General features: G+C 40.0%; 1 protein-coding gene across 5 annotated transcripts in view; it reads right to left on the reverse strand.

Annotated features, from left to right (window-relative positions):
- The window catches only part of TMTC1 (transmembrane O-mannosyltransferase targeting cadherins 1), a 181,346-nt gene that overhangs the window by 93,937 nt on the left and 73,522 nt on the right, over window positions 1-13,887 (reverse strand). For all 5 annotated transcript variants that reach the window (XM_073321270.2, XM_073321261.2, XM_073321264.2 and 2 more), the window contains one exon: window positions 12,693-12,882. In XM_073321270.2, coding sequence (XP_073177371.1) covers window positions 12,693-12,882 — 190 coding nt within the window. The remainder of the gene's footprint in view (window positions 1-12,692; window positions 12,883-13,887) is intronic.

The following is a 13,887-nucleotide window of genomic DNA, read 5'->3' on the forward strand; positions in this document are numbered from 1 at the left end:
GTCAATCTGTTTCCTCACTTCCCCAGGTGGGTACTGTAGTTTTAAGAATGCTTGATAAAGATCTTGTAGGTGTTTGTCTCTATCTGAGGGATTGGAGCAAATTCAGTTGTATCTTAGGGCTTGGCTGTAGACAATGGATCATGTGACGTGTCCTGGATGGAAGCTGGAGGCATGCAGGTAAGTATAGCGGTCAGTAGGTTTCTAGTATAGAATGGTGTTTATGTGATCATCACGTATTTGCACGGTAGTGTCCAGAAAGTGGATCTCTTGGGAGGAGGGTGGAAATTGTTGAAATCCCAGTGGAATTCTTCAAGGGCCTCCTTTCCATGGCTCCATATGATGAAGATGTCATCAATGTAGCGGAGTAGAGCAGAAGAGGGGCGCTAGGGGACGAGAGCTGATGAAGCATTGTTCTAAGTCAGCCATAAAAATGTTGGCATACTGTGGGGCCATGCAGGTACCCATAGCAGTGCCACTGACTTGAAGGTATAAGTCGTCCCCAAATCTGCAATGGTTGTGGGTGAGGACAAAGTCACAAAACTCAGCCAACAGGTGTGCCATGGCCTCATCAGGGATACTGTTCTTGAGAGCTTGTAGTCCACCCTCATGTGGAATATTGGTGCAAAGAGCTGCTACATCCATGATAGCCAGGATGGTGTTTTCAGGAACATCACCAATGAACTGTAGTTTCCTCAGAAAGTCGGAGGTGTCTCAAAGATAGCTAGGAGTGCTGGTAGCGTAGGGTCTAAGGAGAGAGTCCAAATAGCCAGATAAATCTTGCTGTAAGAGTGCTGATGCCTGAGATAATGGGGCATCCAGGGTTTCCAGGTTTATGGATCTTGGACAGCAGATAGAATACCCCTGGTTGGGGCTCTGGGGGTGTGTCCGTGTAGATTTGTTCCTGTGCTGTAGCAAGGAGTTTCCTGAGCAAATGCTGTAGTTTCTTTTGGTAACCATCAGTGGGATCAGAGGATAAGAGCCTGTAGAATGTGGTGTTGGAGAGTTGCCTGGCAGCCTCCTGTTCATAATCCAACCTGTTTATTAGGACTACAGCACCTCCTTTCTAGCCTGGCACTAATTTAAAAAAAAAACAAAAACCATATAAGAGGGATGAGTCACAGTGGACTCGAGGTGGTCTAATGGGTTACAGCACTGGCTTTTCACTTTTGGAAATTTTGGTTCAAATCCTGAATCAGGGTCCAAAGTTTGATGTGATGGTCCTGTCTAGAACAGAGATTGCCAAATATTGGAATAGTTGGTGCGGCGGCAAGTCATTTAACAATCGTTAGCTTTTTGTGGGCTAAGAACAGGACTAATTGCCTTGCTATACTTAGTGAGTTTGCTTTAAGATAGACCATTTAAAAGCTGAGAATTTAGGTTTCTTTAGATGACTTTAATGAGCACTAAAATTCTCTTACAGACTTAAGGAAAAATAAAAGAGGAAAGAGAAGGAACACAATAAATAGCTAAAGGACTTGAAAGGAGCTTATGTACTATGGGTGATATTCTTGGCCCTAATGAAAATTGGAAAACTCTCACTGATTTCAACAGGGCCAGAATTTCAGCCTCTCTCTCTTTTCCAAGCAAGTTTATTTAGTATGCCCAACTGTTGTCCTTTCTTCCTCAGGAGAGGCTGCCAGATTTATTGGTGAATCAACAACTGAAGACAGAACTGATTCAGAAACCAACACTGCATATCTTTAGAAAGTGGGAAAAGCGGGACCTTATTTCAAGAACAGTTCTTAAGAAATTGCCCCCAAAACATAATGAATTGCAAAAGAACAAGGCATTTGTTACATTTCTGACATGGGATACTTCAGATATTTAGACCGTTTGTTTAGCTGACAGTTTGTTTAGAAACACACATTTTATTACTCTGGTGGAACGGGCCAATTTAGGGACAAACTGGGCTGCAGAACATGGTAGAACCCCCAGCTTCACCCACATCCCTAGAGCACCATTTGAAGCTTCAGAAAGGGCAGATATGTGATTCTATATTTTTTCTGTTTTCTTAAAATGCAAACTTTGGGCTGGACATTAGCAATCACTTCGTTCTAACAAGAGCCAGCTCTTTCTGCCTGGATAAAGACATTTCATCCTTTTGGAAATATAATGCTAAGGTCTTTATAGGCACTCCAAAATGACTTTCTCTGCATGGAAGAGACCTTTGAATTAACCTTAGAACTCCCTGGTTTGTTGACAACACGCCGGATTTCTTTGAATGAAAATAATATTTATCCAATGTATTTTTTTTATTATTATTCATATGCCTGCCTATTATTGCTTCTTAAAGGTTTAGTCTCCTTTACTCTAATCAAAAATCAATAAAGAAGGATTTTAAAAATCCGCAAAGCTTCACTCTCGTATCATCGATTCAAAAGATATAAGCTCTTTTCATATAAGCGAGACAAGAATTAGTCACACTATATCAAACAAAATTGAAGCGAATTCTCTGACTCATTCAGAGGCCAAAATATATGAAAGGAGAAATAAGTTTATTAAATTGCTAGTTTGGCAACTTTAAAAAAGATAAAAAAAAAAAAGAGGGAGGGGCAGAAACTACTAGAGACTGAACTTCCAGAAGGACATATTCTGTATCCTCAGATTCCTGAGCTATTAAATCACAATACTCTTCTCAAAGTGAGACCTCAGAGGAAAAAATGTAGAGCCTCTCTAAACTGAGCTTGACCCACCTGTCATAAGACACAGCATGATGAATCTGTGTCCTGGAGTAAGTATTGCACTTTGAAAGTCCATATCCCTTCACTGAGAAAGCTCTTTAGAACCCCTTTCTTGGCATGCACAGCTAGAGTTGGCAATAAGAGAGCAGCTGGTTAGCAACTGTGAGAGGTTTTCCTTCCTTTCTTTGAACATTTCCTGAGTGGTTTACCCATGTTTGCTTATTTGAAACTCAAGATTTGCCTGTGGCTATTAAATGGATGTCTCTCTCTCCTTTATTACAGGGACAAGACAAAAGCCATCTCGCCTCCTTTTGAACTCTCTCAATAGATTAAGGGGTGCCTTCTTAACAAAGAGCTGAATCATTCTGTCAGTGAGTCTTAGATGGCCCATGTTTCAAGCATCTAACTTCAGGCACAGAGAAGTTAGTACTGCAAGGAGGATGGATGCATATGATTCTACAACAGCAATAAATGCTATTCATCTTCAAAGTGCTTACAATCCTAGGAGGTAAGTAAATAATCTATCTATGAGAAGAGTGAGGTACAGAGAGGTTAAGTGACCACAAAAGGAATCAGTCAAAGACATGACAGGATTACAACTCTGCAGTTTATTCTTGGCACTCATGGATGTGTTTAGACCTCTAAACCCCATACAAACTCAGAAGGTAACTTCACATGTGCTTACAATACTGGTTGCTCATCACAATTCTCAACCATCTTTTAACTTCACTATTCAACAGGCCTATGCCAAGTCACTGTCAACATCACACTCCATCACATTGCATACTACAAGGGGGCAAGATTTGCAAATGTCTAATTGCACCTTCCATATGCAACAGTAAAGATAAGAGAGCTGGTTCTCCAGTTTGCTAAATTCTCTTTAAACTCACACATAAGTGGTATAAAGCCAGCCAGAGAGTTCTCCTGGAGATTCATCCCTATGCACAGTAATGATCTCTTGTGCCAGCTGTTCCACTTCCTTTGGTCCAAGCAGAAGGTTGGGTCATGTCAGGACTGATCTCCTATTGCCATAAACTCCTTTACGTCAGCAAAAGAAGTCAGAGTAGGCCCTCTGGTGGGGCCCAGCAGTCAGAGACTAGAGAGCTGCAGATGCCTCTGTGCACTATATCCTGGTGAATTAGGGCCAAAACTCACACAATTTCAGATGCCAAGAGATGGGATGACAAACTCATCCCAGGGACATAGAGGAATCACTTTACCTGCCACTGAACTGCAGCCACCTCAAGGATGGATCATAGTGGGTATTTATTTACCAGCTTGCAACAACACTAAAGGTCAGGAAATAAAGAAAACAGTACAATCCAATTGAAACTGCAGGTGAAATTTTTGGTGAAAGTGTAGTTACCCAAGTTAAGCTTGGTGTCCTGGCCAAGTTCGAACAGCCCTACGCTTACAGAAAGCAGCATGAGTTCTTTAATCTCTTGTCAGGAACTCTGTTTTACTTTCCATCCAAAGAGCACAATGCCCCTTAAATACCAGGCCTGAGTTCAGCAAGTCACTAGCAACACCCTCCTTTAATAATTAGGTCTCTCTCTAGCTATCTCCCTTCTAAGCACTGAAAAAAACATCAATATTTTTTATTGACTAGAAGTGGGCAAATCTGACATGGAGTCACTGAGAAACAATATGTATGGAGCCACACAGTTGTCTTTTTACAGTTGCTATTCTGTGCACTTTAACTGCCTAGTAGTCTCTGTCCCTGTTCCTAGCATTCAGCAGCACCAAAAAACAACTTCCTTGTTCTTCAGCAGAACAAGTTGTCATAAATATAAAGGGAAGGGTAAACCCCTTTGAAATCCCTCCTGGCCAGGGGAAAGCTCCTCTCACCTGTAAAGGGTTAAGAAGCTAAAGGTAACCTCGCTGGCACCTGACCAAAATGACCAATGAGGAGACAAGATACTTTCAAAAGCTGGGAGGAGGGAGAGAAACAAAGGGTCTGTGTCTGTCTGTATGCTGGTTTCTGCCAGGGATAGACCAGGAATGGAGCCTTAGAACTTTTAGTAAGTAATCTAGCTAGGTATGTGTTAGATTATGATTCCTTTAAATGGCTGAGAAAAGAATTGTGCTGAATAGAATAACTATTTCTGTCTGTGTATCTTTTTTGTAACTTAAGGTTTTGCCTAGAGGGGTTCTCTATGTTTTTGAATCTAATAACCCTGTAAGATATCTACCATCCTGATTTTACAGGGCGGATTTCTTTATTTCTATTTACTTCTATTTTTATTAAAAGTCTTCTTGTAAGAAAACTGAATGCCTTTTCATTGTTCTCAGATCCAAGGGTTTGGGTCTGTGGTCACCTATGCAAATTGGTGAGGCTTTTATTCCAACATTTCCCAGGAAAGGGGGGGTGCAAGTGTTGGAAGGATTGTTCATTGTTCTTAAGATCCAAGGGTCTGGGTCTGTAGTCACCTAGGCAAATTGGTGAGGCTTTTTACCAAACCTTGTCCAGGAAGTGGGGTGCAGGGTTTTGGGAAGTATTTTGGGGGGAAAGACGCGTCCAAACAGCTCTTCCCCAGTAACCAGTATTAGTTTGGTGGTGGTAGCGGCCAGTCCAAGGACAACGGGGGGGAATATTTTGTACCTTGGGGAAGTTTTGACCTAAGCAGCTAAAGATAAGCTTAGGAGGTTTTTTCATGCAGGTCCCCACATCTGTACCCTAGAGTTCAGAGTGGGGGAGGAACCTTGACACAAGTACACACACAAGGCTGGAACTGATCCAGCGTCACTGGCTACCTGACCAGGGAGTGCCTCAGGAAATCTTCAGCACTGATCACAGCCACTGGGAACTAATCTATTGCTATTCACTTTCTGCTTTCAGAAAGGGGAATTAATATGCCATAATGGAAACTAGGGCCTGATTTTCGGAAGTGTTAAATAACTACAACTGCTACTGAAGTAAATGGGAGATGTGGACGCAGAGCACTTCTGAAAGTCAGGCTCTTCAATATGGAACAAAACAGTATGCAGAGCATTTACAATTCAATGACCCAACAAAGAGGCAGAAATTTAACTTACTGAGATTTCTTTTTATTTTAATATTGGATTTTTTCCCCCAATAGGCTATATCTATCAGCTTCCCTTTCTTTTTTACACAGCCAAATGTGTTTTCTTACAGCTAACTATAAGGCACATTCAAACTCAGGGAAATCAATCACATCTGAGTCTTCATTATTAAGTCTTCCAATGGCTCTCTGAAGCAATGGGTTCATTTTATCTGCCTCAACCCCTATATCCTCTAGTTGCACACTTCATGGCCTCCTCTGAACAGGATGCAAGAGGGTGTGCATCCTTGAAATAGCCTGGCGCATTCTGAAAGGAAATAAAAAAGAATTTGGCTCCAGATTTTTTTTTTTAAATTGAACCTTATGAATTTATTTTTTAATTCAGACCTCAAGTTGCTACAGTACATGAAGAAAAAAGGAAGGTAAAACTTAGCCTAGACAGTGCTTGTTATATGAATACAGGTAATATGGTTTGGAGAACTGACTATGTTCTCAATATAGGATGGAATGGTTTCCCTCCTAAACAAGTGAGAAGGGGATCCCATTAAAAATTATGGGACAGACCTTGAAACTTTACTGTATATTGCAAACCAACTCAAAACGGGAAACATTTTCCCATTACCCTGGACATTTCTTAATCATTAATCTGTCTACCTTATTCATTTCATTCACTGTCTGAGGCCCTGATCCAAGGCCCAAAGAAGTCACGAGTAGTCTTTCCAGTCACTTTAAATGGGCCTTGACAGTCTACATTTCTTTTCCTTCAGGTTAATAAACAAAGAGAAGACCCCTAAAACATAATTCTTCGGTGCAAAAAAGGGATGGAAATGCCAAAACTACTTACGTGCATGAAAAAATCCTGCAGGAGCTAAGGATTCTGTGCTGTGACATGCCGAGCATGCTCATATGTATGAAAATTAACAGAAGTACTTCAGTTTGGGCTACATCTACCTTGTACATGTCAAGCCTGCTTTTCCTTTCAACTAAAACTACCACCATGAATAAAAGAACATGGACAGAAAGTATTTTTACAAGTTTGGCAGCTGCATATAGAGAGATTACAGTCACTTTCTTCTTTTGCTTGCATTTTCTGGTCGACATACCTATAACCTCAAGAAGAGTTCTATGGTATTTTCCATCAACGGCAAGGATACTTAGCCAATCAGCCTGCAGCTTTCCATACTCCTAGAAGTCAGCCAGCAAGACATGCAGAGTTCCTCCAAGTGCTTTTTTTCTTTCCCTTCCTTCAGTTTTAGCTAAGCAAGGTCTTTATGGCTTATTGCTCCCTCCCTGAAGCAAACGTTAACAACAGACAAGGCACAGAAAACCTCACTGCTAAACATTAAGAACATCAGTACTGACCTTAGCTTGGTGTTAGGAATTCAGGAAAGTGGGCCCTCAGGAAAGTGAAAGCAGGATTTATTTTAAATGATCCTTTTATGAAAATGACTGTGGTTTCCAGCTAGTCAGATATACGCAGTCGATAAATAGCCTTATTCACCTTGCAGTGTCTTTGAAGCACTTGGGAACAAAGGCGTTGTTCTCAGTGGTTGAGGCAGAAGAATTTTGCTAAACATACTTTCAAAGACTGTGCTGTTAGCATTACAGGATATTTTAAAAGGTAATTGCTCTGAGAAAGGTCCGCAGACAGTGATTTACTAATGAGATGCCAAACATGGGAAATCATGCAAAGGTCTCAAACATGTAGACTAAGATAAATAGCGCAACAGAATATACTCAACAAGTGCCAGTGAAAACCATAAAAAAATATATATAAAATATGGTTATTAAACATTTAGAGCCAGGGAATGCAGAGTTTGGAAACTTCCTTGCTTTTCTCCCTACATATAAACCACCGCGTAAAGGGAAATATCATGCAATTTACTGGAAGAAATAAATAATTCTACATTAAATATCTTGCTATAACTAAGGAACATACTTACAGAAATGTGACAACCAGCTCTATTTTAAAGTAAAAGCCAATGGACAACTATATATAATAAAATGGTTTGATAATAATACTTTGCCTTAATTGCCTATAGTGTCTATAATCTGAAAAGCACCAAACCCTCCTGCACCATATGTAGCTACATTACATATAGCAGCAAGGCAAATACTCTAAAAGCAACACATAGACCATGAGAGATGTTTAGGTTTTAAAAACATAAATAATGCTTCCTTCCCAGCAAGGCACAAAAAACGGGGAATACCCTTTAGCTAATATTCATAACACTTAATGCTTGTTTGAGGCAGAAACTGCCATAAGGTGCTTTGGCAATACTGGTCATGAGTACAAAGGCCAAGGAGAATTCAGTGGTAAGGCAGAAGGAATAAAGTCAGTGACAAGGCACATTAAATTCACCCTAAAATGACCTCCAACTCTTTCAGGTATGGTATCCTCAGTTTTATGATTCTCCTGTCCACATTGATTTTGTGAATGACACCCCGCCCACACCTACCCAGTTCTTCCCCAACACCAACATAGCCTGAATAAAGTCTAGGATTGGGCCTAAGCACACAGGAGTTTTGCCAGCATAAGGAGCATGGAATCTGACCCATTGTATGCTCTGTAAATTTTACAGCTACAAGTAGAGGACAAGTTGCAATTGAATCATATTAGTAATAAAGCAATGGCCTAAAAATGCCAAGGAGAGTGGCAGAGCAACCATTTAAAGGGTATTCCTTTCATGCTCCCTGAATAATTGTGATACACCAATGAAAAAGCTATTGGCCTGACAGTATGCCAGGCCTCCTTTCTCCCCACTGTCTCAGCAGGTACAGTTCCCTTCTGCATGGAAAGCCAGGAACTATAAGTAGTTGCTTGTACTACTGACCATTTCTAGCATCAGAGGGACAGTAGATGCTTTGACTTATTTAGTTGGTAGCCAGAATTTAAAACTGGATCTTTATTGTCAGTGACTGTCTTGTAATTCACCTACCCCTAAATCTAGAAAATATAGCAGCTCCTTTCTTCATCGCTAAGGTTGGGTTTACAATGTTCTATTCCTGCCCCGTCTCTTTTCATTAAGTTTTGTATAAAATGTTGGGGTTAACAATAGGGTTTCTGCCTTTCTAGCCTTCCCCTCTGCCTCTCCCCCCCCCCCCCCCATACACACAGACCTCAATCAGTTTCAATACCTTTCTTAATTGATCTGGTTGTTTATGGAAAGTTCTTCTCTCTAACAGCCACTCAGGACACTTTCACATTGGCGACTGGAGTTTGAGGCCAAGACTTTCAATAGTGACTAGCAATTCGGGGTGTCCAGTTTGAGACACCTGAAAGGAGCCAGATTTTCAGAAAAAGTTAACCACCTCCCTTCTGAAAATGAGGCCTCATTAAGCAGTCTCAAACTGGGCACTCCCAAACAGATGAACCCCAAATCACTGGTCACTACTGAAAACCTTGGCCTGCGATTGTAGCGGAGTCTTTCTTCACTCACAGTACAGGGGAATCCAGAAGTACTACAGGAGACAAGCCTATTAAACCCCATCAGGCATTATTTGCTACAGTCATTGGCAGCTGAGTGTAATGGGACAGATTGTGGCAGCTGAAAAATGAGCCTGCAGATATAAAGGGTATAAACAGAATGGCAAGTCTTATTCAGGTGGTGGTGCAGTTCCTTCTGTCCTTGGAGACCTAGACAGCATGTTTTCCAGAAAGAGGAACTATGGTCAATGTGTCACAGAGGGTGACCTGTAACAAAGTCACCAGTAGGTTACAGATGCGCAGAAAACAGGAGACCTTTTGTGAACCCATTTAATCAAGGCTCCTAAACAGATCATTAGGCAATAGAGTTTACTGATGCATTTCCTTGTTACACAAGAAGAGTAGCAAAGTTGAAACCAACAGGAGCAAAGGGAAAGAGAAAGAAGCAGTGACATTCATTCTACTAAACAATCGAAAACTGGACAGCTGCGTTTCCAATTCATGCAGTTTTCAGTGTAAAACTCTCTCCAATGAAATATGTGGCTCTGTTCCAAGCATAGCATATGCAAAACTAGTGAGAAGAAACCTCAGAGCTATCAGTCTATGTTCTTTCTGGGGTATAAATATAGAGCATTCATAAAATTAAATGGAACAATCAACCTTCATGGCTTAGATGTCCTTTATCAGTACTGCACATACATTCCAACAATGTGATTACCCTAATCACAAGCATAAACAACAAATTAGTCCTGTTTAAAATTTAGTGGCGACAAAGCCATCAATCCAACACATGCATTCTGTAATTACAGTCCATGTAATATATTCTATAATTCTCTGTGTGCGCATGTCACATGGGCATGCACCCCTTTCCCTCCCCGCCGGAAAACAATTCAACATTTACTGTGCTGATATCTTTGATTTTGCCACAGTCATTGGCATGCAGGATCTCCTATTCTTAGTACCACAGAACAGAAAATGCTACTGGCAACCAGAGCACGTGTGTGTTTGCACATGTGATAGAGAATAGCAGCTTGCATCATTGTTGTAGCCATGTTGGTCCCAAGATATTAGAGAGACAACGAGGGTGAGGTACTATCTTTTATTGGACCAAATTCTGTTGGTGCAAAAGACAAGCTTCTGAGCATACACAGAGACCTGAAGAAGAGCTCTGTGTAAGCTTGAAAGCTTGTATTTTTCACCAACAGAGTTGATCTAATAAAACACATTACCTCACCCACCTTGTCTTTCTAGAGATTAATACACATATATATAATCCTTGCCTTATTAATGTTAAACCCATTCCTTAGCAAAATTGTGAACTATCACTTCCAGGTTATACTGTGTTATTGGAAGAGGAGAAAGGTGAACAGATAATTAAAATGTGAATTCATGGAACTATTTCAAAAAGAAAGCAGAAGATTTGATTCAATGTGAAATAACTTGATATGCCTCATGCCAAATAGCATAAGCAAACCAGCCAAGACTGCCTGCCATTTGTCTGGTAGAACGATGGTCTTTGCCTGTACACGTGAGTTCCGTCATCTTAAAAAGTCACTGATTTCTCATTTAGAAATGCGATTTTTTTAAGAGTCTAATAAAAAGAAATTGTACCTGCATGTCATGTTCTCTGTACTCCTTTTCCCCCTCCCTGACTTTATAAATAGTAACATACACATGAAAACAGGATAATTTGTTTCTACAAAATTCATCTGCTCTTATTGTTTGTTCCCCACCTTAACTCTTACTGCTTGGGACATCATAATCCTCTCCACAGCAGGTAATGATGCAAATTATTGCAAAAGCTAGTAAAAAAAAAATGGGAAAACTGTTTATCAAAAAATCCTTTTTTCTTACTGAAATTCAGAATATTTCAGCCCTCTCTAATTATGACTAAGCTGTCACAATAAAACAAATTCACATGTAGTACCCCTTAATCCAGGATTCGTTACTAACTCCAAGTTCAGAGCAGGTTTGCTATAAGGCTGGTAAACCTCGTTCCATGTCAAAACGCTGACATTTATGGTTTAACAGGGGTTGGACATGAAACCAGATAGTTTGGGATGCATTTTACTTTGTGTTTTGTTGTTCAGTTGAACCAGGATCTCCAAGGAAAAATGGGGGTGCAGGCGGGGAGGAGGGGAACCAACTACACAAGGCTCAAAGTAGCAAACAAGCACATTCCTAGGAAATGAAATCCCTGCATTGCACACAACCCTAATTTTGACAACTGGTAAAAGATAAGAAGCTAGAGAAACATCAAGGAATAAAGGGTGTGATTTCAGAACTGCTCAGTGTTGAGCAAATGGGAAATTTTATTATTGCCTTCAGTTGGAGCAGAGTTAGATCAAAGCGAAGCCCTTTTGAAAATCCTCTCCAAAGATTCTGATTTTACATCAAAGTAGCTAGCAATAAAAAATAAAAGCAAGATAAATACAGAAGACATATGACCTGTAGGCAGAACTACAGCATGCCTAAATAGACTGATTTCCCATGTTTTCCCTATGGCATCAGTTGACATTTTAAAGAATCCAAATTAAGGACTCAACGGTCCAAAAATCTTTGTCATTTTTATCCTCCTATCAAGAGCACATGTAGAACTCTGGGCGTGCAAGCAGTATGAGCAGGACCTGCACTTTTTAGCATAATTCAAGAGCTGTCTGTTACCATATAATGGTTTTTCAGCATAGTTATCTGTACACTTAAGGAAGGAACTCTTAAAAATGATCAACAAACCACTAGGTAATTATTTCTTCTCACTTTTATCAAAAGAGATGACTTCACCAGTTGTAACTATCCCTTATTACTGGGGATGCCTCTTACTTTAGACATATATTTCATCTCTGTCCCACGCAAATCCAGTATAATCTCATTTACACATCTGCAGTGCAACATGTATCTGCAATACTGATCTGTGAAAGTGGATTTAAATAACATTGTCCACAGTGTGGTTGTGGTCATGTTGTCCCAGGATATTAGAGAGACAGTGGTGAGATAATATCTTTTATTGGACCAGCTTGTATTTAAACAACATGTCATTTATGCTAAATAATGATTCCCAGGTCATTTTCAACTTATTACACTCAATTTTGTCCTCCTTATTGTGTCTCATATATATGTTTTATTTGGTTTAGAGGTATAGATAAAAATATCAACTTAATCCTCAAATGCTAGTGACAGACACCTGAAGCCAATGGCAAAGCTCCCATTGACTAATGGCAATTGAATTGGGCCCTTGGGTCATGAGCAAAGCTCATGGAAATCAAGGAGAGTTTTTCAGTTGACTTCAGTGGGCTTTGGGTGATTAATAGTAATTTAATAAAGCACTTTTGGCTAAATTCTGGTCTCAGACCAAACAAATGGGAGCAGCATGCATACATTCAATGGCAGCATTTAGCCTTTTGGATTTGCCTGTGAGAGTTATAGGGAAGTAGTTTTCCTCTTACTGTCTATTGTTTGGAAAAAAAAACAACCTCAATTGTTTTTATTGGTGATTTCCTCAATGATTAGGTAACAAAAATAACATATAAACTACAAGATTTTAGTGTACTTTTTAAAAATTACCTTGAATGCTGTTATGCAATGTAAGCTGAGTAATATCATCACCACCACCAGGAGAACTGTAGCTAAATTCCTCACATCCCATATCGACTCAATTAAAGGAATACTCCCGACCTGCCAGTCATAGCACAGAGTAATTGGTGCTAGCAGAAGCCAGGAATTGAACGCCAGGAGGTACGAATAAGTTAGAAATCTGAAAGATGAAATGGAAATACAATACGTAGAATGTTCTCGATTCCATGTAAGTTTTTTCTTATGTTGAGAGCAGACTGAGTTCATGGTGATCCAGGATATAGTCAATTATTGTCCCTTATACTGGAGAAAAAATAAAAATATATGAAGACAGCAACATACCATTCTATGAATATAAGTCTTCAACATGTGTTATTTATAAACACCATAAAACTTTAAACCAATTATCTCTATATGAGAATTGTACATCAACTTTGAGTGGCTTGACTGTTCTACATATATTATTGGAATGTTATATTTTTGAGGTGAATAATTATTTTTGTACCTGTTTTAATTCTATGTAATGTTTTATTTTTACAAAAGAGTAAATAAAAGTTAAAATTAGAGAGAGAGAGACCCACCCATCAGTCTCTTACAGCAGTATTGCTGGACTCCTGCAATGCAAAGCATCCCTAATTCTAGCTTAACCAGCCATCTGAAGATTCCCTCTGTGCGGAGGAATTCATGTAGCTTAGAGCTGCTACACCAGCTTCTACATCAGACCCCCTGCCTGCTCTCTGGCACAGTCGGCAAGAAGCCCAGACCAAAGTTGGTGATTTCTGGCTCCCATCGTAGCCCTTGGGGGGCATGAGCAGTTGGCATGAGCAGTTGGCATAAGGGAGGCTGCAAAAGTAGAGGGGGAAAGAGACTTCTAACTTTGTAATTTGCTATTTGTAATGCAGAGGGGATTGGGAGGTGGGTGCATGGGAAACATGCTACCTTTTGGGACACGTGAAAGCTTCTGTGGACTGGAACAGGAGCAATATGAATGCATCCAAGTAAATAATTTGACCCTGAGTCATTTGGCAGCTACTTATCTGCAAACCTTAAAGCTGCTCCCTCAAACCATGTTTACAGAAGAGTTTAAATACATTTCTTTGTGAACTGCTAAAATTGGTCGAATACTCACAAAGTCCACTGAGGAGAACTGTGAGATTCACAGTCTATAAACTTTCATTGTTTTTTT

This window comes from Lepidochelys kempii, chromosome 1 (assembly GCF_965140285.1).
Source record: "Lepidochelys kempii isolate rLepKem1 chromosome 1, rLepKem1.hap1, whole genome shotgun sequence".
Classification (NCBI taxonomy): domain Eukaryota; kingdom Metazoa; phylum Chordata; order Testudines; family Cheloniidae; genus Lepidochelys; species Lepidochelys kempii.